This window comes from Pholcus phalangioides, unplaced genomic scaffold, assembly GCF_987345545.1.
Source record: "Pholcus phalangioides strain wild (caught in Gottingen) unplaced genomic scaffold, Ppha-v1.0 ptg000003l_1, whole genome shotgun sequence".
In the NCBI taxonomy this organism is placed as follows: Eukaryota; Metazoa; Arthropoda; class Arachnida; order Araneae; family Pholcidae; genus Pholcus; species Pholcus phalangioides.
The window spans coordinates 12,378,863-12,405,024 of NW_028301596.1; the positions used below are offsets into that span (position 1 = coordinate 12,378,863).

The 26,162-nt window shown below is 35.0% G+C and overlaps 2 protein-coding genes across 2 annotated transcripts; one reads left to right on the forward strand and one right to left on the reverse strand.

The window, feature by feature from the left end:
• The first annotated feature begins 119 nt into the window (after positions 1–119).
• Rpn12 (regulatory particle non-ATPase 12) lies at positions 120–7,556 on the forward strand. Its single transcript, XM_089244290.1, has 7 exons — positions 120–466; positions 1,569–1,641; positions 2,510–2,612; positions 2,822–2,915; positions 6,213–6,311; positions 6,951–7,136; positions 7,351–7,556. Exons 1-7 carry the CDS (start codon positions 359–361, stop codon positions 7,486–7,488), a joined length of 801 nt encoding a protein of 266 aa, XP_089100416.1. The 5' UTR covers positions 120–358; the 3' UTR covers positions 7,489–7,556.
• Positions 7,537–26,162, reverse strand: Rpt4 (Regulatory particle triple-A ATPase 4). Its single transcript, XM_089244278.1, has 12 exons — positions 25,937–26,162; positions 23,073–23,152; positions 22,059–22,098; positions 21,030–21,150; positions 20,785–20,899; positions 19,167–19,316; positions 17,942–18,065; positions 16,670–16,731; positions 12,679–12,799; positions 12,496–12,576; positions 12,236–12,307; positions 7,537–7,712 (listed from the first exon to the last, which is right to left on the reverse strand). The coding sequence occupies exons 1-12, from the start codon at positions 26,073–26,075 to the stop codon at positions 7,594–7,596; spliced, it is 1,224 nt and encodes a 407-aa protein (XP_089100404.1). The 5' UTR covers positions 26,076–26,162; the 3' UTR covers positions 7,537–7,593.

Here is a 26,162-nt window from a genome sequence, read left to right on the forward strand (position 1 = left end):
TGTGGCATACAACGCGTTTAACACTTCCAGGAACCAGTTGGCCAATCACGCCGGACGTGAGGCACGTTGCGCCCTGTACGAAAACAGTCGCGACGGGTGATTCACGTTGTACGACGCGCGAAAAACCTGCACCCAGCAGGAAGACACGGCTTACTCTCTGGTATCGAATACCGTAGATTGAATATCATTTCAATTTCCTTTGGAGAATGCATTAACCAATTGGATATTCAGTGAAAGGAATCAGTCGCGAAGTCCGTGTAGCTGCCGGAAAAAAGTGCTTGTCATTATTTATTATTTGATCCCGGGAGCGTGTAGGACGTAGGAACGCGAGAAGAGAGATTTGATTGTTTATAGGAAAATGGATCCCGTCAAAAGCATTACTTCCAGTTATCAAATCTTACAACAGGAATGGTCGAAGAAGCCCATAGATTTGGTGAAGTGTGGGACGATTTTAGACACGTTGAAGGTAACTTGTTTCCATTGCTCCTTCAGGAATTTTGAATTTTGTTTCCAATGTAAACAATTAAAAGGATGGGAAACTGCCCCCCCCCCTCAACTTTTATCGTAATTAAAATTTTTTAACACCACATACGTGTTACGCAGAGGCGTATGTACGGTAGGGGGGGGGGCCGGTGGCTTAGTGAGCTATAGCCCAGGGCGTCAAATTTGAGGAATGAATGGTAAAGAGAAAATTAGAATATAAGAAGGGTGGCGAAATTCTGTATATCTCACTATGAATCTGCTTAGAGAGCGAGAGACTTGATCAGTAAATGACCAAACGAATGACCTAAATCAGCAGTTCCCAATTTATTCGAAGGCATCACCATTTTATTTTATTTACTATAAATAAAAGCAACGTTGGTAGACTGCGGTAGTAATAGTCTATTATGATTTGACAGATATTATACTGGTGGTATATCTCCATATGAGTATGGCACATTGTCTTTGTTCTTTTCCAGTCCAGTAGATCGCATGGCTATTCACAAGTACTGAGAATTTCCTCCATTGTTCAAGAATATTCTTGTTGATGGATAACTATTTTCTGTTGCTATAAATGCGGATCCATGGCAAGACATAGGGCTGCAACTAGATGATTGGTCAGCCAAGGCAAGCGCATATTTTGGCGCACCCTTGTAATGTTGGAAGATGGGTAGAAGGGTGAAATATTCGCTCTTCTGGTCTGGGACACCAGACCCGCCAGCTCCCCCTAGTTGCAGTCCTGGGCAGACACCAGAATTTCTGGGGGAGGAGGGTCCACAACTATAAGTATTTATGAACCGCTGACCTACACAATTTGAAAACATGTGAGTGAACAACAGGCAACGTGCCTTCAGTCATCAACAGTCCAATGGCGAGCCCAGGTGAGGCTCATAGTTTGATCAGTCATTAAAGGCACTTGAGTGGCCGTTCGGCTCAGTAAGTCCATATCAAGGAGGGACTATGTAGGAGAAGACAAAGCTTTTTCTAAAAATGTATATTTTATTAAATATATTTTACATTTTATAGTTTCTTGCATTATTGAACAAAAATTAATTATTCATCTTGCATCACATTTTTTTTTTCAATAGGTCGCACTAACTCAACTTCAGTTTTTGCCAACATCTAACAGCAGTGCAACGAAGAGGGATCTTATCCTTGCACGTAATGTCCAATTTTTGTTTACATTCTTACAATGGTTCAATTTTTAGATAAAAAATCTGTTTCTATGCCGTCAAGAATCACAAATTTTCAAGTCACAGATTGGTCTTTCTTAGCTGATTTCATGTAGGAACGATTTCAGATAGGCCTAAGTAGCTATTTCTGGGTGGGGGAAGATCAATCTCAACAGAAACTGATTTTTGCCAAGACAGCACACTAACAACCTGGGAGAATTCTTACTTTTTCCTTGGATCAAAATGGACCCTCTTTACCAAGGGGAATTTGGGAAAATGCTTCTGGTGGGTGCGCCACTATACCTTCATCTGGAAAACTACTACTTTACAGCACACCAACTCTGGTCATATTGCCATACAGCAATTCATGGGTGGAGATACGGGGGGGGGGGGGGCACACCTCCCCCAGCATCAAAGGTGAAGTAGACAGATCTAATGCATATATGTATAAATGAATCGACATCATCATCATCTTGCCCCCCCCCCCCAGCAATAATGACCGTGCGCCCCCCCCAGACTTCCAAGTCTATCTCTGCCTATGCAGCAATTCACCACTAGTCACATTAGGTCAGAAATCTTTCTCTCTAAAGAAAGTCATGTCTTCGTTTTGGACAGAAAAGACTTCTGGCAAGAACATATGGTCTGATTAGAGAGAGAACTTATCTATGTTCTTTCCTAGGATTGAACCGGTTGACCATATGGTAGCCTCCATTGGTGGTAAAAGAACATCTTACCGCACCCCCTTCCTACCTGAGAAACTGTCTTCTACAAGAATTTTTTAAACAATAATATCCACAGTTTTTGTACCCTTCATGTGAATTTTTTTTTCTTTCAAGAAGTATATTATTGTTTTGCAGGTGACATACTTGAAGTTGGTGCCCAATGGAGTGTCAAGACTCAGGATATTCCTTCATTTGAAAGATATATGGCTCAGCTGAAATGTTATTACTTTGATTACCAGTAAGTAACTTTAAATATTAGTTTATATCGGTATTGTCTATTTTATTTAACAGAACCTAATGGAAAACTCTGTGCCAAATTTCACAGGTTGTAACTTCTTAAATTAAATTTACAAAATCGTGTAAAATGGAAGGATACCTATATTATAGTTCACTTATTTCCTTTGAGTATGAATGGTATCAGTGATTTTACTTTTTTTCCTTTTAAAGGAATGATTTGACTGAGTCTGCATCCATGTACCAGCTGCTGGGTCTGAATCTGTTGTGTCTCTTATCTCAAAATAGAGTTGCAGAGTTCCATACTGTAAGTTTTTCTTTATCTCACACTCTTCCTTTTGAGCAATACTTGAATTGATCAGAGAAAAGTAGATTGAGCATTTAGCTTATATTTTTATAGGAGTGAAAAATTTACAACAGTCAACAGTTTTTTACCTTGGTGTGTGCAGTGATACCTTGGTTTTCGTTGATAATCCGTTCGAAACCAATCAGCGGAATCCGAAACCAACGAAAACTGAGGCAATTATTTCCATGTGAATCAATGTCAATCTAATTAATTCGTTCTAGACTCTCAAAAATAATACCAAAAAGCCACATTTTGTAGAGAATAAATATAGTGTTTAATACTAAAAATAGTAAGAAATTATTTTTACTATTTTAAAAATGAATATAAAAGACTGATGTAAAGAATAAATGGAAATTTAACATTGAATTTACATTTTTGTACCTTTGAAGACTCTAGGTGTACGGAAGATAGCGAGAAGGGGGGCGGGTGCAGATATTATTGTTTGGAAGGGAAGAATCTCCTCCATAAGGACCTAAGGTATCGAGGCACTATCTGGGGTCACTATTCGAGTTCACTTGAATTCGGACACAAAATTTTCGGCCCTGTCCACACTCAACACCTGCGCCGTGCCTAGTAACACTTTGCATGCCAGTGCACCTTTCAATTTTTTTGAACCAGCTTCTGCTGGTCTTAAAGTAAGTAAGTACACTCACATGAGGCATTTTCCTGATGAGATCGTCATTCAACAGTTTGACCTTTCCACATATGATGCCTTCCAAAACAAAATTGTCATCTGTTTTTGATTGGTCCAAATCAGCAACAACTGTTCAACATATCTTCAATTACTTGTGATCTCTAGGCCTATTTCCTTAACACATTCAAATCTTTCGCTACATTACCATCTTTATTGCTTCTTTTTTCACCATAATAGAACCTATCGTTAATAGCGACATCCCATACATGCTTCAGATTACAGCAACCTTAATGCCACTCTCATATTTTTCAATGATTTCCTTCTTCAACTTCGTGTTTTTGGCCTTCTTCTTCGAAAGGCTGCTGGCTGCTCTGGAAATTTTCTTTGGTTCCATGAAATTGTTTGCCTAGATGTGCAAGGTGATGCTCACACAACAAGAAACACCACACTGAGCAGGATAACAAAAATTACCAGCGAGGGCAAGTGTGTATATTGACGAAAACCAAGACAAATTTTTCGTGGAAAAAATCGCTGATAACCGAAGTCAATGAAAACCGAGGTATCACTGTATTTGATTACTAGTTTTTGTTATAAAGCAGAGAGCTTGCTTGCCATTAAAAATAATACCTTATGTGCAAGTTACAGATGAAAGACTCCATTATTTGAACTCCCAAAATTCAAATAGAACTCCAAGGAGCTGTTTTGGAGAGCCCTTTCTTCTATGGAGCACGAAGAAAAATGGCTTGATACAGCAGCTCAGTGATTCCTAAACTTTTTGACCCCACACCCCCACATTTCAGGACAGTCCAGATTTTTGTTAGTAAAAATGTGTTCTCTAATTTCATAATGTTTTTAAAGTATTTTTCGGAACGTCTTTTTTTCTCTCGGTTCCAATTTATGTAATCAGAGATGAATGAAAAAACCAATTTTTTTTTCCAATATGTAGTTGGCAGTGCTATTTTATTACCAAATGGTAAGTGTACTGAGATATACAGTCAAACCTCATTAGTGCGTCACCCGGTTAACACGTCACTCTGCTTACCGGGTCACTTTTTGTAAGTCCCAATTTTCCTCATGCAGGAATTGACACAGCTATGGCTTACTCCATTTAACGAGTCACTCCACTTGCTAAGTCATATTTTTGCTCTCCCAAGAGTGACTCATTAACAAGGTTTGACTGTGTATTTCTTGATTTTGATGTATAGTACGTGTGATGTGAAAAGAATCATCAAATTTCAGAGTGATTCTTTGCTTGAAATGGACCATTGATAGTATTGTTCATTATACTCAGATATTTCTCCTTTTATGTTAACACAATATATTGCCATTCTGTGTTTTTAATTTTCAAAAATACATGATTTTGAAATCGGATGATTTTTTCTAATTCACCCTATATATATAATTAACTTGAGATATATATTGATTACAAGTAGCATTTGATATAATTACATTGTCTATGATGCAGGATAGGTAGCTCAATTGAGTAAAAACATTTTTTTGTTTTGAAATATTTTTATTTGCAAAAAATAAAAATAAATTTCTTATTTGCAAGTTTCTTCATTCAAACCTCTTCCTCGAAAAATGAAAAAAATCATTGTATTTTCTGTACTAAATCAATGAATTTTCACCTCTGTCTTGAGAAGTAATTTTCAAAAAAAAAAAACTCTCAAAGGCCAATGATAGAAAAAGAAAACACGAAAATTCCTTTTCTTTTGTGCGGAAATTCCTTTTTTGGCTTTTCTTTCTCCGGTGGTGAAATAAACAGATAAGAAAGAATTATTCATATTAAAGCCCATTGTGTAGATGGGTCTTGTCGATCATAGGCAGATACTGTGATTGACGGAGGGGTGTATGCCATGTGTGGATGGCTTGTTCGGCATTGCAGAAAGTTGGCCAACAGATAATTCAAAGTTGCTTCAAGGAAGTTACAGGTTTCAAACCAACCATTTCAGTGATGAAGTAATCGGATCTGGTGAACCAGTCGAATTTCAACACATCTCAGAATAATGTTGAGCATTTAGTTAAAATGTTCTGAAATTCAAAAACACGTGAAAAAAAAGTGAACATATTTTAGTGTATTTGCATGTAGTATGATTGAACATTGATTGCATAACTTAACTAATAAATTTCATCAGTATGTAGTAAAATATGGTACAGTATGTTTTAATTTATAAATCAATTGAATTTTTCTCCATTTTTTTGGTGTTTTTCCTTTCTTACTAAAAAAATCTCGAGAATTCTTTATCTTGAAATTTTTTTCTGTCCCATCAGTTTGAGATAGAGAGAATTGACTATATTTTGGGCAATCTTGGGAAACACTGCAGTAGCTACACAGCAGATTTTGTTTTTATTTCAATTTTGGCTATTAAAATCTTTACTATGGCAACCTGGTATTTTGGAAAATCCTAAACATTATATTAGTATATTATTATTTTATATTAAAGATTCCTTTTGAGGTTAAGTACTCATGTATCATGAGGTATGTATTATAAAAGAAAAATTCAATTTTTGAATATAGTACTTCAAGTTCGAAAAAGTTCTGACTGGAACTCTTTGTTCAGAAAAATTGTGCATGATGAGTGTATTTTTTTCAAAATTTGAAATTAATTTTTTGATGTACATAGGAGCTAGAGCTTCTTCCACCTAAAGAAATACAGAATAATATTTATATTCGTCATCCGGTTTCTATGGAACAATACTTGATGGAAGGCAGCTACAACAAAGTGAGTATTCATTCATTACCAAATATGAACATACACTGTCTATTCAGATAGTTACTGCTTAATTTCAGTTTTCTAGTCTTGAGCAATATGTCCCATTTCTTTGTCTTTTCCCATCTACAAACTAATTTTTTTAGTCTGTTCAAGTTCATAAAAATGAGCGTGAACTAAGTATTATTTCCTGAATATACTTAGGAAATTAATAATATAAATATTATTTATTTTTTTGAATAATTAGGAAATCTGTTTTACTGTTCTGTTTCAATACCCACGATAGAAATGTCTCCAGAATCTATTTTAAGATTCTTTTGCATAAATGTTTGTTAAACATAGTTCTATTTTTTTGCGATAGATCAAATTCCCCTATAACTAGATTGTGCAATAGAAAAAGTTGAGTTCCCACTATTTGTTGTCACCTAATACTACTAGTTTGTACAAGAGTGAATAAAAAAAGACAGGCATGTATTAATTATTCCTTGTGGACCCACCATCATTTCATTAGCATAAGACATGAATTTGGCAGCTATCCCAATTAGTTTTTTTTTCTCTTCAAATCAACTTTCACAGATACATGCCATTTTGAAAACGCACCTTTTCTTATTTGCATACTTCTGCATGTAGCTTAACACTTTTTTTGAACAGGTGTTCTTGTCTGGTGGTAATGTGCCTGCAGAGAGCTACAATTTCTTCATTAACATATTACTTGATACGGTGAGGAACGAAATTGCTGCATGCATAGAAAAAGCTTACGAGAAAGTGGCCTTGAAAGAAGCTAGTAGGATGCTTTTCTTCACCAATCTAAAGGACATGGCTGAATATGGGAAAAAAGTATGGCTTTCTATTTTGTTTTTCCATCATGACTGAACTTTCAAAATTCTTTTGTTAACTAATTTAACTTTGTCAATGAAAAATCACATTTGTCATGGCATTTTATGAAAATAATAGTCAAACTTTTTCTGCAATTGAAATCTATTTTGAAAGGTGTTACAGGATAACATAACTTCATTATTTTCAATAATAGAAGCTGTCTTGTTTTTTACAGAAAGAATGGAAATCTGTTGCTGATCACTACATCTTTAGTCCAGAGACAAGCAAAATTCATTCAGAAGATAGTGTGCCAGCATTTGAGTTGGCTTCTCAAGCCATTGAATATGCCAGAGAACTTGAAATGATCGTTTGAATTATTTTTCTGTATTTCTAACTTGCTATTGTGAATAAATAAAAAACTTTTCATTTTTTAAAAGGGGAAAAAAAGACAAATTTATTCATTCACAAAAATATATCTTTACACTGGTTTATAGTCAAGTTTTGATTCCAGTTTTTTATTGTCCGACACTTTACGTACTGCTTTCATGAAATCCTCTTCGATCACAAATTCCCTATCTGCCCTGATAGCAAACATACCTAAAAAAAGAAGCGTAAAATTTAATCACTTTCACAGAGGTTGAGATAAATCAGACTAGAATGGCATTTTAAAAATCTCAAGACTCATTTTTCATAGAACAAGGTATTAAAATAATATTCGTCGCTGTTCAACTGTCTGAATCAGAAATGTTACCAATATAAAGAGCATCACCTTCAAGACTACAAAAATTCTGAATTGGCTCCAAAGGTTATAGATAAAATCTAAAAACATGTGACAAAAACAAATTTCAACTAACATAAAATCATGTATTTTATGGGTATAGAGCAGGGGGTATATCTTCTGATTCTTAGTAACCAATCATCGCATGCAAGAATCCAGCTTTGAATTCAATTATTATGCGATTATCGAACAAGCTAAAATGTGTTAAGATGGAGGAAGGAATTTCAGAACGCTATGGTGAGAAAATAATGTTTAAGGAAATCTGAATATATGGTTAAGAAAATATTAAAGCTCATGTTAAAGCAGAAAAAAAATACAAATTAATCTAGTATTCTTTCTGACGCCACCGGAATGGAGCCCTTCCAGACTTAGCCAATGGGGGTATACAATATATGTTACTGTTCTGTAAGTGATATATCGATTATGCACAATCAGCTGCCATTTCGGTACGATAAATTTTGTTCACTTATATTGTGAATCTATCAATCACATTTGTAGGTCATAATCGTAACTAGGATGGTGAATGTGATAAATAAGCCATTGTTATGCTTACATTATGTAAGTAAACCCAACATTACAAGACTAAAAATACTTTTTATCTTATGCTTCACATTTAAGTTTTGTGATAAAATGCATTCATGTGGTACTGTACATGTATCACAACTCATTCATGGTTAAATAAAAATAGTTGTTAGATAATCATTACTTCTGTAATGTTGAAATTTTATAGATTGATAGAAGTTAGGCGGAAAAAACAAATGCAGCAGCAGGTGACTAATGAATTTTATATTTATGTATACATTTTGGCAGATCAAAGCTTCCTCTCACATATATTTGCGAGAAATTCAAATTTCTTTCAATTTTTAAACTAAAAACAAAATTCAAATCTACAAGTATAGGAAGCTGTTGAGCAGCCGCTGAAAAGGAAGAAATGTAACGTGACTTTGTGAACGAGCATTTGTAAGAACGTCAAGCTTAAAAAAAAGTACAAGAGCAGTGGTATTGGAGAGATTGAATTAAGGGATGAAAGACGAAAGTAGTCGTATTTAGGCTACGCTTGTTAATGTTCTAAATTCGAATAAAGTCTGTTTTTGAAAACGTTAGTAAAATCCCGGAATACTTTGATTTGAAGCCGCGGCCATTTCCTTAGGAGCCAACACAAGTTATATTAAAGCAATAAAAGTTTGATGTATCAAATACTTTTCCATCATTATATTTATGAACGGAAAATTTGAGGATTATATGCACAATCACTGGTAAATGCGATAAATGTAGCAAACTCAATTGATATAATCTGATATTTTTTATCACTATTATCAATGTATATATTAGAGATGTAAAATTCTCGAGAATAATCTCTGGAAGGACTATTATTATAAATAACTTGAGGATATTCTCATTCTTGATGAGAATATTCTCCTGTTATTTATAATATAATATTGAAAATATTCTTATCAAAAATAATAATTATTCTCAAGTTATTAACAATAGTCCTTCCAGAGATTATTCTCAAGAGTATTGTAAAATAACACGCATGCATTATAATATTAATCTACAAATAACTTAACAATAATTATTATTTTACAATAAGTTCTCTGGTAATTTATAATAGTCCTTCGAGAGAATATTCTCAAGAATATTTTGTCTCCCATTTCTTTTCCCATCAAGAAGACAGTGAATATTGAAGTTTGTAGTCCACAATATTAAAGATTAAAAGTAAGAAAATGAAATCAACATGGCTGAATTGCACAACTTTTAAAGAAATGTGTGATACAGAATTAAAGTGTATTTTAACATTGAAGAAAACAGTTCCATATCTTAGAATGAAGGTGATTATGTAAGAATAAGCTTCCTTTATCAATCAACTTTGACCTAATTTCTTTTGTTTTGAACTTATTTCTGAAAATGTACATAATTTTCAAATAATTTTTTAAGGTTTCAAATCTAGAGGTTTTCTAAAATCTTTATAACCAAACTTTTAAAACACCTCTCATCATGACCAAGAGAACCAAAACTTGTCATTGGGGGGGGGGGGGGGGGGGGGTAATACGTCAAAAATTGCTGTGTTGTAAATGTTTCAGGCAAAACTGATTTATATTTCAAAATATAAATAAAATTAGTAAAAAAAATTTAAATTATCTAAAAGAAAAATGAATATTCTCGATTATTCTCAAATTTTTACATCCAAGAGAATACTCTCATATAACCTCACATCTCTAGTATATATGTATACGTGGGGGTGATCCACTTCTTAACTACGGAGGGAAAGTGATTCGTAGTTAAGAATGTAGTTGCGAAATTCTCTCTCGCTTCTTAACTAAAGATAAAATCTATAGTTAGAAAGCAGATTATTAAGAATCAGAAGGTAGTACATCCCCCAGAGGTCATCTACCTCAAAGCAGAATGTGCCAAAAACTGTGATATGCATTTGCAGAACAATCATAAGAATTTTAGAAAAAAAGACCAAGTAGAAAACAATATAAGGAATTTTCAACTGTAGAACATTGGTGTTAAATGAATTCTGCAAAAGGGTAGAAAAACTGGGCTCAAATATACTACCACTTAACTGGACATGCACTACATAATGTATACATTCCTCTGTGTAATTTTTAACAAATCGGTACACACAAGAATGCGTGGTGAGGGGGCAGTTGTGGCCTTGACATGTTTATGTCATCAGACATGCTCTTCCATAATTTAAAAGTAAAAATTGATAAATCTTGAATTTTATGGAGTGGGCGATCTTCTCTACAGAATACTGTGAGTGGTTGAGCACCCAATGTTTATGTAGCAAAATCGCTTTAATATCATTGAGTGCACCACCATGGCATTTAGTGAAATTCAAGGGTGCCTAATAGTACTAAAGTCGGTAGTTGCTAATGCATGATTCTTGATATGCCAGTTGCTAATGTTATATAAGAATCATGTTGGAGGTCTGCCTGCTTTCTGTTGAAAGACTTTTTGAAATGGGAGACTGCCTTGTGAAGTTGGACCGAATATACTGCTAAAGAAAACATGTTTTAATAAGGATGAAAAATACTTTCCATTCCTAAATTTTTTCCCAATATGTTCTCAGATTTTCCAATATGAGAAAATATAAATCCAGTGGCAATTTACACATCACATTTAAGCAAGACAACCATGTAAATTTCATAGCCATCGTTAATTGGAAGTTACTCTCGATGGCAAAGTGCTATTGTCCACAAGTTAGCCTAATTGTCTTAATGTTGTTCCAATGCTGAACTCTATATCCAAAATAATGAAGAGCCGGCTATCGGCATTCACAGTCTTTTTCCAAGTTTTTTTGGAAAACACTGCTGAGATAATATATAATTCTTGTATATCAGAAAAATATAAATTGCACATGTTAAATAAACGTTAAAAAATCCCTTTCAAAAGATTTTTTGGTACTGCTGAAAATATTTATATAAGACTGTTTAAATGTTTCTAAAAATGAAATGCTAACAAAGGTTAGTTTCGTTTTGCTGCGCTTTCCCGTTATTACGGCAGCAATGAGTCTACATCAAATATATCAAGAGATAAGAATATAAAATTTGATCAGCCATTGCTGTAGCAACTATATAGCCCTGGATCCACTTCTCTCCTGTAGAAAGTTGTTTTTCTGTAGGTACAATAAAAAAAAGGTATGCAAGTTATGTATTGCATAACTTAATCTGCAAATCTTGCGAATTAGAAGACATTCATTATGAGCAACACAGCAAAGGCTTCATAAGTTAAAATCAGCAATGGATTGTACCAATGAAATAGATCCATCTGTGGTGCATTTTTAACATATAGAAAAATTGTTAAAGGAAGCCTTATTGCTATACTCTAACAATTAACTGGAATTCAGGAGAAATGACTAACAGACATTATGTTCTTCTTTTCAGAAACCATTGCCTCGAATCACTGAATCCTCCCCCACACCCCTTCATAGTTTTCTCACACAAAGCAAATACTGTCAAAACGAGATGCCGAAAGAACAAAATTTTAGGGGTTCCGATTATTCGTGATCACCCCTGGAGCGTAAATCCTGCAAATATGGAGGGATAACTAATTAGATAATTCCAATAACTAGCAGTAGGAAAACAAGAAGAAAATAAATGGCTCTTTGCCTTGAAAAACTATCAATTGACAACTATATTTATCAAGTCAATTATATATTTATAATATTTGATATATGTGATACATTCCTGGTTGCCAAGTACAAAATATTAGCAAGTAATATTATTGTTTGAATGGCTATATGCAGCAGACAGAAGAAAAACAAAACTGTCAAAGCAGTTTGATTAGTAGAGTATTCAGTATTCTTTTAAATATACTATTCATATCCATAACTTACCAGCTTCTGTGCACACATTTCTCAAATCAGCACCATTGAATCCATCAGACAACTTCACAACAGCCTCCCAATCTTGAAAAAAAAATTCATTGATCAGTTTCAATAGAAATATGAAATTTTGAACGATATATAAAATGGCAAATATAATTTTTTTCCAGGTTCCTTCTCAAGTTTACTATTAGCTGTCATACATAGTGCAATAATATACAAAAGAGGAACAGTCAATATTAAGAGAGAAATCGATAAAATAAATTACACACCGACTTCTCCATGTTTAGTGATAGGAGCAGCATGAATCTTGCAGATTTCCAATCTGGCTTGTTCATTAGGAAGAGGAATTTCTGCATAACAAAGGAAAAGAAGTTAATGGATATTTAAGAAAAAAAAACCAAGAGTAACTGCATATATTGAAAATCATCACAGAAAATGAGATAAACACCCACCAATCTTTCTGTCCAGTCTTCCGGGCCTGAGTAGAGCGGGATCCAAAGTATCTGGCCTGTTTGTAGCCATAATGATTTTTACTTGGCCTAAGGAGTCGAACCCATCCATTTGATTAAGCAGCTGTAGTCAGGAGAAAAAATAACCACAATTTAATTTTTTCTGCATTCATTTCCCATAAGCAGCAAGCAGAATCAAGGATATTGATACACACTTACAATTAGACTTCACTATTTGTACCAGGGTTGGTAAAAAAACCAAAAAAACTGGGTTTTTTTTTGTTTAAACCGGTTTTTTTGTTTTAAATAGTATTAACATTAAAAACAATGAAATTTCTGAAAAATCATTCAAACTTCCAATAATTAACTAAATAAAATGTTTATTAATGTAATTAACACTATTCCCATACTAATTTATCAGTAAATATTTCTTACATTTTAACAAAAACCAACTTTTGCAATTTAATTTTTTTTTGCTTAACTCAATGGATTACTGCGTGTTTGAAAATTCTTTTAATGTTATTATTAATCATATAATATATAAAGGTTTTTCTCTCCAGTTACTTTCAGTATACTTAATTAGGAAGCTATTTTACAAAAAGTAATAAAAATTAGGTGAATATAATGTATTTAATGAAGCATAAATAATGCAGATTAATTAGCAATGATTTACGATATACAGGGTGATTATAACGAAGGTTCTGATTTCAAAACACTGTAAAAAAAGAACGATTGTCAGAATGACTTGAAAATTGACATGAATATTCCTGAAAAAATTCAATTTTATTTGATAAAGGGGAAAAAATACTTAAAAATGTAAAATTAATGACATCATCCAACATGTGGGAAATTTGCTCGCAGAATGGAAACGATAGCCAGTCATGGCAGAATGATAACTTAATTATAGCATTTCACGATTTCATAATTCATGGAAACATCACAAAAAACGAAGTAATTGAACAAATAACTACAACTTACTTAAGAAATGTTAAATATGTTGTCCACCGCGTGTTCTGGCTATGAGGTTGAAAGCACAAAAATTCTTGTTCAACAACAGAATCGAAGTATGCCATGGTCATAATGTGGATGTGCTTGCAATTCAGCTTTTAAACCAGACGCCCCCCCATCCCCCGTTAATATTTCTGAGGAACTTCTAACATATAGGGAATGTGCTGGAGATTGCAATTCACCAAAGTTTGCAATCTGACCACTATTTATAACATTTTGAAGTACCCCCACAGCCAGAAGTTGCAAGGGTTAAGGTGCATTCTGTCAAAATGGGTCTTCAGCAGCTGCTTTGCTAGTATTGCAATGTGCATCTTGATAGAAGTTCTATCCACACACTGATGCTGTGGAAATGCCGAAATGACGTGGTTGACAAACTTCCATTGCTTCAGGAGTATCCATGCAAATTTTCAAGTCATTCTGATCAGTACTTATTGTATAGTTTTGGAATCAAAACTTAAATTATAATCACCCTGTATATAGCTGATTATTTTTCATAAATCTTTTACTACTATACAGTAGAACCTTGATTAACCGGGCTTAACAGCCTGTGTGAAAGTATAAAAAAAAACCAACTATTGAATATTAAGACTGGGAGATATACAGTAGGAGATGTGCTACTTCTTATGGGAAAGAAAATGAAAATGTATGTGAGGTAATGTAACAACTAGTACACTAGTCTTTGTCCTTTAAGGACAGCTGGTGTCTTTATTGGATTATAGGACCACCTGCCCCTAGCATGATGGTGTCACTACTGTAGCTGCTTCTTTGTGAAGGGAAAAAGAAACCCTGTGAGATAATACACCACTACATCAAGATGTGTGATGCAATCCTTATTCATGAATTTGCTAAAGATAGAGCATCAGAATACAGCCAAAGGGTAGAAAATGTTGTAAAAAATGAGAAATTTTGGCTTCTGTATATAACTTTAAATAACTAAGATACTTCATATAAAAAAAAAAATATATATATATTCTGGCCACTTTTATGAGACTTTTTGAAAAAAAATCACTTTTAAAATCTTATGTCATTTAAAGATATACCATCAGAATGTACCCCAAGGATATAAAATGTGGTAAAAATGAAACATTTTGGCTAATAATGAACCAATATGATATTTTTCAAGGAAAAAAAATGATATTTAGGCAACTTTTATTTGATTTTTTGAAAAAAACCAAAGTGGTTTTCAAAAAAACCAAATAAAAGTTGCCTAAATATCATTTTTTTTCCTTGAAAAAAACCAAAGTGGTTTTTTTTAAAAAACTTGGTTTAAACCAAACAACCCTGATTTGTACTACTCTTTTTGCTGTGAGAATGTCCTAAGTATATGATCATAATGCACGGGTCTGTCCACCAAATAATGCATTGCATTTCACTCAGTTAAAAAAATTGATGGCAGCACTGCACATAACAAGCATTACACAGTAACGAACTTTACAATAGGTTCAGAACACGTACATTCCAACATGCACCAATTCGTTAGAAATTCCACAGAGAAATGTGTTTGAGGTGCATCTGCATGTGAGGTTTAGTAGTAATAGGGGTCTGTTCAGATGTTTTTTATAGGATGCTGTTTTTGTGAAAAGGGTCATTAATTTTGCGGAAAGCAAAATAATCTAGTTAATTTATCACAAAAGAAGGTGATGATGCTACTACTACTGCTCTCTAAAGCACGCATGCACCTTGCAAACATTCTTCTGATGGAATTTCCAACAAATTGATAAAATGTCAGATGATATGTGTGGTCCCAATGCCAGATCATTTGATCATTTTTGTTGCACCATGGTCATTTTCTGCACACGAGGGCTAATTAGACCGGGCAATTTATTGCCGATTCTGAACAGCAGACTTGTTTTTTATACTCGTCGAGAGGTTTGTGCGCTAACCCCTCAATGGGGGACTCCCTGCGGTAGCAATTTTCTCTGCGGTCATGTCCCCGTTTCTTGTTGTACCTCTGTGTCAGGAAAGTTTTCTGACAAGGATGAACAGGCGTATCAAACTCGCGACACTTCTAAACATCTTTTGGTACTTTAGGCGAGTATCTTATCAACCAGGGCTACCGCGCCCTCCAATGCCAGAATTTGTGTTTATGGTTCTTTGTGTTGCCAATCAATTTACAAGCAAGGGGCATGTCATAAGTTTTGAGAACTACTAGAGTATAGTTGACTAGGGCTTGTTTCTGGTTTGAAAATTTTCTAAATTAACCTTGATGTCCACTCTTCAAAAATTCTGAGTATGTATATATAAGCTTGTATATAACATTTGAAATGAAAAGGTATTAAATTTTGTGTCAAATATGGATGTATTACAGTCAGACTTGTTTATAACAAAGTCAAAAAAACAGTTAAAAATTTTGCTATAGTCGAATCCTGTTTTAACAAACTCTAAGAGACCAAAGAAATCGATTTGCTATAACGAAATTTTGTTATAAAGAAATTTCAAATACAAATACAACACTTCAATTTTTCAACTTTTTCAACTTTTATAAAGAAATTTCACAGGTTTTAGCATTGTTCCTATGTAAACTTATGTGGGGGATTATAAAGGTTTCCATTAAAATGAGATTTTTGCTATAATGGTATTCGTTAAAATAGGATTTGACTGTCTGTATTGACTTGATAAGCAAAACAAGATTCGCGGGAAATGGAAACTTTCCTGCATGCGAAAATTTTTAATATCTGCATTCATTATAAGTGAGTCTGACTGCATAAATATTTGTACATTTGAGAAAGGAAGTGTGCATTAAAGATGCAAGTTTATGAAATAAGGAAAATATATTTTAATTTGGTAAAACTGATAATGATGACAACACTTGAAAATCAGAAATTAAATATCCTAGCCACTGGTACAAACTTATTGCAGGATTATTTCATCCATCGCAAAGTTTAACAAGACTGACATTTATTAAAATATCGCATATTGAAGAAATGCAGGAAGGGGTATGTGCCATTGTGATAGAAACAAGAATAAAGAACAACAAATAGAATACCTCCATCAATGTTCGTTGGATCTCCCTGTCTGCAGACGTACCTTCAGAAAACCTTCTCCCACCTGTAAGAAACATCGGCAAAATGATCATTAGTACGGATCGAATTTCTGTCTTTGCATATTTATTTATTTTTTAATATTTTGATATTTTTACGTGACAGAACATATTTTCACAATTTTAAGAAATATTTTGCATATTTCATAAATGTTCAATAAAAAGTAAATTTTTTCCTTGCTATTCCAATCCTGCTTCCGACTGGTTTTTGTGGTTCCTGCCTCTAACGAGAGCTCCTAAGGCTAGGACTTTTATGCACTAAAAATGAAAGGTCATAACCGATTGGTAAAAAATGCTGAAAATTCAGGTTTTTCAACCAATCAGCAATGACACTGAGTTTTTGGAGCATAAAAAACCCAACCCTCCAAGGACACTGGTGTGTGGCTGTAAATAGATTAATCATCTGAATCGGTGTTGGTAACTTGTGCTAAAATTTGGTAAATGGGGGAATTTTTTAGCGTTTGTGGGAAATTTTGAGTGTATCAAATAGAAAGAATTATTTATTTTTAATTTTGCGCAATGATTTTCGAAAGCTAATTACTGCACTTGACTAGGTATTTTCCCCTATAGATGGCAGCACATTATCTGAATTTGTAGGGGAAAAACTCAAAAGGGAAATTTTGGCTGCATGAGATGAGTTAGTAAAATGAAGAATTTTTGTTCGCACAATAAGTAATGGTTCAAAATAATTTAGACTGCATCAATACTTTTCATTGTTATTTTATAAAACTGTTATTTGAGAGAAGAATGAAAACATTTTTAGGACATTTTTTTCGTTTTATAGGGCATATTTAGTTTTCAAGAGCATAAATGCATTTTTTATAGAGCATATTTTAGAAGTGATTAGAGCATAAAAATCCTAGCCTTAATCATTAGTGACAAAAGCCAAATTCCTAAAAACAAGCAGATATTGCATGTTTATTCAATCATTACACTTCAGTCATAGTTGGAAAATTTATGGCAGTACTACACATGACAAGCATTAAAACAGAAACAAACTTCATGTTAGGTTAACAACACGAACACGTACATTCCGGCATGCACCAATGCATTAGAAATTCTGTAGAGGGATGTGTACGAGGTGTATGCATGGTTGAGTAATATTAGTCATTGCATGTCAAATGCCACAGAGCAATGTGTAAGAGGTCATGTACGGTTAAGCAGAAATTTTAGTCAATACATGATATATTGTTATTATTCTTACGTAAGAATAGTTACCTATGGCGTCAATTTCATCCATAAATATAACACAGGGCTGGTGATCTCTAGCATAGTTGAACATCTCTCGGATCAAACGGGCACTTTCACCAATGTATTTGTCTACAATCGCACTTGAGACAACCTACAGAAAAAAAGTAAAGACTTAGGATGAGTATGATGTAATCTCTTACAATTTTCTTTTACAGAAAGCAAACAAAATTTCTTTTAAGCATGGTTTTGTTTTCTTTCCAGTTTAATAAATAATTCATTTAACCCTAGAATACTAACTAAAAAAAGCTGATAAAACGGCATTTCAACTGCCTATATGTCTAAAATTTTTGAGATGAAGAGTTGGTATAGTAGAGTTAAATTTAAAAATAATATATTTAAATATGAAGTTTCAATGTTAAGGGTGGATTCACATCTACAGACACGGCAAACACTGTCATAAAACCAATGAACGTGGTCATATCAATAGTATCGTAGCTGTGCAGGCGGCATACACACATTTTTATGTAAAAGAATGTTTGCTGTGTGAAACAACACGCCCAGTGTCTAAAGGTGCGAGTCCAACCTTACGCTCTAAGTATACATGTTAAATATATGGGGAGGGGGTTACCTTGAACTACAAAATAATTTTTTGAAGGTATATTGATTCAATGAAAAAGATTTTACACGATGCAAACTGATTCATTTGAACTCTAATTACAGCGAAACCTTGCTACAACAATACTCGATAAAAATCCCTTTACAATGATATTTTTGAAAGTCTTGTTTGGAAATGACTATAGTCGAATGTTAAACTACTGCCTTTCGATATAACAATAATTCCTATACAATATTTTTTAATCCCCAGAGTGCGGTTATATGGAGATTTCACTAATTAATTTGACCCAATCAAAATACTATTCATGGAGGGGGAGTCTCTTGGGTTGCGCAACCTGTACGCACTGGGAATCGCTTAAGAAGGGGTGCCAAATTTGAGTTGGAAGAACAAAAAAACTTTGTCGACCAGGAAAAAAAATGTGATAGTGGCACCAAAAATAGGCATGGGTAGAGATTTTTTTCTTTAGCCACTGTTGATACTACAAGCTATAAAATAATCAAATACATAAGCTGTTTGGGTGAAAAGGTGACAGGATTACCTGATGATAAAAACTCAAGAATTTGATTTCTCAGTCACAAAAGAAATGAAATTATTATAAGTAATGAAAGAAGAATCGAAACAGAATCATAGAATCACCTTTAAGAAATTGGCTTCGATGTTGCTAGCAACTGCCCGAGCCAACAGAGTTTTTCCAGTACCTGGTGGTCCATACAACAAGCAGCCCTTTGGTGGAGTGATTCCCACTCTTTGGAAGAGTTCTGGATTCAACAGCGGGAGCTCTATAACCTGTTTGAATGGAAAAAAGTATTCTAAGGTCAGCATTATACAGCAAATATTTATATTCAAGTTTGATACAGTACACAACAAAAAATAAAACACCATCTGATCATGCAAATATTAAAAATTGTTAATTCCAGTTGGCTCTTGAACACATTTTATGCATGAATCAATCACAGAAAGAATTTTGGCCAATCATTTTAATAACAAATATATAATCATGTTGAAAATGTGAGAAAACAAATTATAAAAGCTTGTAGGAGAGAGTAAGTTGTGAGATTTTTTTAGTTTTATTATATATATACAGGGTGTCCATAATTAAAAGACCCTATTTTAAAGTAGCGTACAGGTAAAAATAGTCATCAGAAAATTGTGAAATTTTGTGAAGGACTTCATGAAGTGATGGGAAATTTTTTAGGGGGGGGGGGGGAAGTAGTTGCACATGTCGCCACCAGAAGACGTTTCACTTTGAATGCCTGCAGTAAACGTGTAAATTTATTTGATGTTATGCAGCAGCTGTTATAAACTTGGGACTTATCGAGAACCAGATGCAAGTTTCAGTGTTGTACATATCAATCTCATTGGTCCATTGTGACCATCCGATGGTAAAACATACTGCTTACCCTGTATTGACCAATTCACCCGTTGGATGGAAGTGATACCTTTACAAGATATGTCTGCAGAAACAGTCAGTGAAGCATTTGAAGAGAACTGGGTTAGTAGATTTGGTGTACCATCTTTCACAGCAGCTCTCAAACTTTTTTAGCGGAGCCCTTTTTTGTATACACTTTCTATGGCAGAGATCCTTAGGCCAATTTTTTATTTATTTATCAAAGTTGCTGATTTGTTTTTACTATTTAAAAGTATTTATGATTTTTTTCCCCCCTCGAGCGGCCACGGAGCCCCTGGAGAGTGCACACAGAGCACTGGTTGAGAATCGCCCGCTATCTAACATAATCACAGACCGAGGATGACAGTTTCAATCACAATTTTTTAGAAACTTCGCAGTACTCTGAGGAGCTAAGGCCCTGAATAAAACTCCACATCACCCACAATTTAATGGGAAATTGAGTGTTTCCACAAGGTTGTTGAAAACTGCCATAAAAGCTCATAATAATATCAAATGGACTGAAATAGTGCCTACAGTATAATACTGAAAGACTGCCTACATTTCTTTAAGATCTAAGAGCCACCATTAGAGATACTAATTCTTCTATTGGGTAATGTTGTATGGTACTAACATCAGACTACGTGGAGAATGTTTGGATCCTGCTAGTACAGAATTGAATAATGATACATTTGCAAGCAAGCTGCAAAATCACATGGATGCATTGAAACCTGTTCTAACAAGCTCTTAACACTCCCTTGCCCGATGAGAAGTATTGTTCAAAAACACAATTGATGGAAATTTAATCAGAATATGTTTAGCACATATACAAGTATTCTGTACGTAATTGATAAAGCAAAATGTCTAGACCTCTCTGAGTTCCCGAATCTGTTCTCCAAGGCCACCAATCATACTATAGCAAATGTTACCAGGATCTTCATGTGACATGTTGTAAACTAAAGGATCCACTTCTCTTGGTAAGTACCTGACAGAAAGAAAAAAAAAATTACACTTGTGAACCTAATTATTCAAATTCTACTACACGCAAAGCCTAATGCATGAAAATATAAATCACAACAAAATTCATCAATCAATAGTCATCTTTTCATTTTTACCTCATGATTGTCAAGGTTGTCATGTCTAGAGCAACACGGGTTCCAGGTTTAAGCTTAGACTTATCCAGCTGTCGGCGACAACCAACTACATATCTTGGGCCATTTGTTGCTTTCACAATGACTGCGGAAGGAGAAATAGGCTCAGAATTAAAATTATAATTTGAATTAGTATCACAGATTAACTGATACAATCAATGTCTTTTTAACCTCACATAATTCAAAAATTGATCGTTCCATCAAAACCTTTCACAATCATAGGAAACCAAATTTATTTTACGATAGAAAATCAGAGCGCAGTGGGAAATTTAAATTTATTAATGAGAAAAATTCTAGTTCATTGCTTCTCGATGATACAACCATGGGATATAAATGAACATTAAAAAGTTATAGCAGCAAACACTAATTATGTATCATCTGGCAAATCAAAAAAATATTTAGGTGCCAGACTGGTTTCTGCTCAAGGAAAATGGTTGTCCTAAATAATGTTTTTTAGACTTTTCCAGGATGTAATGAACCTTTTCTTATGCTAGAAGACACACTGCAATGAATTTTTTTGCTATCCAAAGATTCTTCCAATCTAACAACCACATACAAGAGATGTTTTACGTGCCAATACTAATCTTCTAGTCACCATGGCAACCCGCACCTGGGATTTGATAAGCTCTGATGTAACATGGAAATTTGTTTCGAGAGATACATAGACAATCCATCCCACTGAAAATTTCTAAGGTAGTAAAGTTCACAAGATTGACAATACAAACATTTCTACAGTAATGGCAGGGAGTACTATTGACTAAAGTTTAGGAATTCCGATAGCAATACCAATCCCACTCACTTACATTGAGCAGCAACAACATAACAGAGAAAGCATTGATATTAAACTTTGATTGCCTTTAGATATTTACAAAGATCTCCCACTGAATAGTTTACAGATTTACAAGCGAATGAAAAAAGAAGCAATACTTTTTTTAAAAATACTAATGAACACATTAAGAATGACAGCATCTGGTTGCAGATGAAAAAACTCACATTTTTCCTCGGTCAACTGCTTCAATACTTCACCAACAATCTAGAAGAAAAAAATAATAAATCCCAACTTCATAATTTTTTCTCTCACAACAATAGCAAAAAGTATCTATCAGTCATAATGTAACTGGGTCTGGTTAACCCACAGCATGTGTGCCCCTAATGCAGGGTTTGGCAAATCAGAAAATGATCTAGGCAACAGCCTAATTCCTCTACTGACATGAAAATTCAATGTTTTATTATTAATAAAAGTAAAATTGCAGAGATTCCCTCTGCAAAAATGTGGCATCATGCAAGCCATGGCCGATTAGAGCCAAGTCGCCAACCACTCTCAAATCAAATCATGGCAAAAAAAAAACCCAAAAAAAAAAAAAACGTCATCGGACCTAAAGTGAAACATACACTTAATGGGACATGTGGTGAAAAGAAAAACAAATCCCCTCGCAAATTTCAGATGTCCATAGGCCACACTGACGCTGGCTATTTGGCAAATTTCACCCCCCCCCCCCTCCCCTGGAAAACAAAATAGTTTTTGTGATTTGGCGCAATGATGACAATTTACATAACACATCATTTTGAGGATTAAAAAAAGAAAGCAATGATATTTTTTGGGGGGGGGGGGGGGGGTGAATTCTTTGAGAATAATTTTTTCCCCACGAAAGTAGGGATTCTTTAAAATGACTGTCCAAAATTCGGGAATCCATGAAATAGACGAGAAATTCAGGAGCCACCGGGAAAATATGGGAGACTTGGCAACTATGATATAATTAAGCAACTTGCCACTTGATTTTAGAAAACATCTTCAACCCAATTAAAACTAAACATATACTTCACAAAATATCAATACACTTTTTGAACATTAAATTAACATCCTAAAAATTTTAATTTGGGGTGGAGAGGCAATGGAAAGAGGGTTGTCATACTTCTGCATGTTAATGAAGAACTATCTCCAATGAAGTACAAATAAAAATGCATTACAGGAGATACAGAAAAGTGGAAAACAAGATACGTATTCACCTGTCCAACACTCTGCAGTGCTTTCAGATCATTTTCAGACTTTTCATATTGTTTGTTCAACTCTTTCAACTGTTCACGCACTGCAAAAAAAAAATTCATAATTCATTATAATTTTTATATTACAAGTACGGTCGATGCTGCTTATATCAGGACTTTTGGTTTATGTTGTTCCTCCCCCCCCCCCCCCCATCTAAAGTTTTCTATTTTTTGCATATTTTGAAGCTAGGGTTGAACCAGACCCATTTTTTCCCCATATAAGCCATCGTTAATAATCTACAAGACTATTTAGGACAAGCATCTTCAACCTGTGGCTTGCGAGAGCCACGGTGCTCCTTTGAACCACCAAGAGTGTTCGATGCTCGTGTTCAATTTCGTGCTCACAAACACTTGATCAACGTCTCAAGTAAACAGCTTGTACAAATTGCATTTTTTGAAGGATTAAAATAATCCAGACAAAAATTTCCATACTTAGTTCATAATGTCCTAATTGTCCCTATTAATAAAATGTTAAGGTTTTGCCGCCAATGGGCTATACAAATTTTGCCCCCTACCCTACTTATTCTAGTCTAATTTTCTTGACCACTGATTCCACAAATTTACCACCCTTAGCCTCTACTTAATCCCCCTATAGTTATTCACCTTCCTAAATTACTCTTGCATGCTCACATGCTTTCAAACCCTCTGTCCCTTGTTGCTGTTCATACTTTTAGTCACTCATTGATCTTGTTCCAGGACACTGTTTTGGCCACCCACATGCTTGCACAACCTCTGTTCATTCTTATAAGGCTTCACTGACCCCAAAGAAGAATGTTTTGCATTGTTCTGCAACGAGCCTTAGGCTGACTGGAAGTGTCCAAGTGGCACGGTCGCAAGATGCTCGCCTACCACTGTGAAGGTTGTCGTCAGGTCCCAAGAGTACAGATAAAGTATTTTTCTTAATGAGCTTGAAGCGACCACAATAGATGACACTTTCATTTCCAACCCAAATCATTAACAGCAGTAAATTACAGTGTGGCGATATAGTCGGAGTTGGTGTGTGGTGAAGTAGTAGGCTGACTGAGAATGTTCTGCAGTAAAAACTCCCATAACTGCATTTTCTACATTTTTCCGAAAATTCGTCTAGATTGTTCTGTGACGTACTTCTTAGATTTTGGCATATTCTGCTTTGGGGCTCACTGACCTAGGTGCTTTTTACTCACATACTTACACACTATATACTTATATACCACTCTTTCGTTCATTCACCAGGTCTTTGTTCTCTAGGAAGAGAACAAATTACATTTGTTCAGAACATTATCGTTTTACTACTCTTCTTGCATTCTAATCTAATTTACTTGATTACTCATTGCTGCCTCCGGCCATTGTCTGCTTAGCCATCCTCCTATAAATACGCCTCTTAACATATAATAGGAATTTTAAACTATAACTGAACCTCGTTCAGACCAAACTGAATATCTGGTCTTAACGAAGATCCACAGTATTATCAGTTCACTTAAGCTACATGATAAACATAGAATTTCTCAGGCTAGCTATATATAAAGGCATATTTATGGTTTTGCTGTCTGTGGGCTACAGAAGTTTTACCACTTTTTCCCCCCTGTTCTATTTTAATTTTTTTGACCACTCATCCTTCAAATTTGCCGCTAACTCGCCACAAGCAAATATGCGTCTCGAAGTCTTTCTTTTGGTCACGCCCATATGGTTGAACATTTCCTCGGTGTAATTTTTTGGTCACTCTTCTGTCACTTACTGACCTCTTTATTTGCTCTCTAGGTCACTTTTTTGGTCGCTCATTGATCTGGTCATACATACTCCAAGTGTTACTTTTGATTATTCACATGCTTGTACAGTTTTGGTCACTCACATGCTTGCGGTCACTCTTTATCACCCCCATGTTACACCCTCTTTTGGTCACCCCTATGTATGCATAGTAGTCATGCTTTTGGTGAATCACTCTCTTTCGAACAGCACAACTCGGATCTATCGCCCTGGGCAATTTACTACCTAGTGAGCCGTGCCGGAAGTGTACGTGTCACTAACAGTGTGAGTGAGATCTAGTTTTGTGTCTGGTTTTTCAGTGCTAAATTTCAGAAGTGCACTGATTGAATACTTGTACTGTTTGTAGGCCTGCTGCTCTCTGTGGCGAGACTTTTTTCAAGGTATGTTTAATGGGGAGATCTGCTCACATTTGCGCCTCAAAGTTGGGAGAACCACAGAAAACCAACTTCAGCCAACCACCAGTGTGGTGCCAGTGGGGTTCAAACCCGGGACCTCACAATGCGAGTCCGTCCTTATGACCACTCGCCCACCACAGCAGCTGGTCACTCACTGACATGTTCCCTCAATCTCAAGATCCCTCGTTTGGTCACTCCCTGATTTGTTCTTTCTTTTGGTCACTGCACGCTTTCTTGGTCACTCACTGATCCGTCCACGCAGAGGCGAATTTACGGTTTTTGCCACCTGGTAACCTATAAAAATATTGCTGCCCTTCACTGTCTACTAATTACTAATTTTCTTGATCACTCATTCCTTGAATTTGCCGCCCCCTCTAAACTTGCCGTCCTGTGCTATAGCCCGCTAAGCCCCCTCCCCCAGGAAAATACGCTTCTGCTTAACACATTCATTGACGTTGTAAACATTGCCATCATCTATGATGATTCCATTCAATCCTGAGACATGACAATACCGTAAATGTTGATCATGTTGTAAAAATAATACACAAGAGTTGGCCCATCAGCATTAAGCGAGGAGATAAGTAGTTATTGACGAAATAACCCAATGATTAAAACTATTCCGAAAGAGTGGGTTCAACGATTGAGTAATCAATGATGAAGGAGTACCGTGGAAGGCAATCAATCACTTACTCTCCTTGAGTCTCCCTTCGATCTCTTTGTGCTCCATGAGCTTTTTCCTGTAATCCTGCAAAGCTTTGTCCCGCATATTCGGCACATTTTCGGACGGGGGATTATTACTAGTCGGTAAAGCAACCGCTGCAGCCGCCATTTTTATTTGTCTCTAACTGTTTTCTGCAAGTCACTAGGAGTGAATGTTCTTTTAAATGTTTTTTTTTTTTTTCACTCGGCGATCAGA

Excerpts from the sequence above, each read along its gene's own strand:
- Rpn12 (XM_089244290.1), top strand. The coding sequence starts at position 359 with ATGGATCCCGTCAAAAGCATTACTTCCAGTTATCAAATCTTACAACAG. Across the intron at positions 1,642-2,509 it reads GAGGGATCTTATCCTTGCAC|GTGACATACTTGAAGTTGGT; the intron begins GTAATGTCCAAT and ends ATTGTTTTGCAG. Across the intron at positions 2,916-6,212 it reads GAGTTGCAGAGTTCCATACT|GAGCTAGAGCTTCTTCCACC; the intron begins GTAAGTTTTTCT and ends TGATGTACATAG.
- Rpt4 (XM_089244278.1), bottom strand. The coding sequence starts at position 26,075 with ATGGCGGCTGCAGCGGTTGCTTTACCGACTAGTAATAATCCCCCGTCC. Across the intron at positions 20,900-21,029 it reads ACAACCTTGACAATCATGAG|GTACTTACCAAGAGAAGTGG; the intron begins GTAAAAATGAAA and ends TCTTTCTGTCAG. Across the intron at positions 18,066-19,166 it reads TCGAAGCCAATTTCTTAAAG|GTTGTCTCAAGTGCGATTGT; the intron begins GTGATTCTATGA and ends TTTTTTCTGTAG.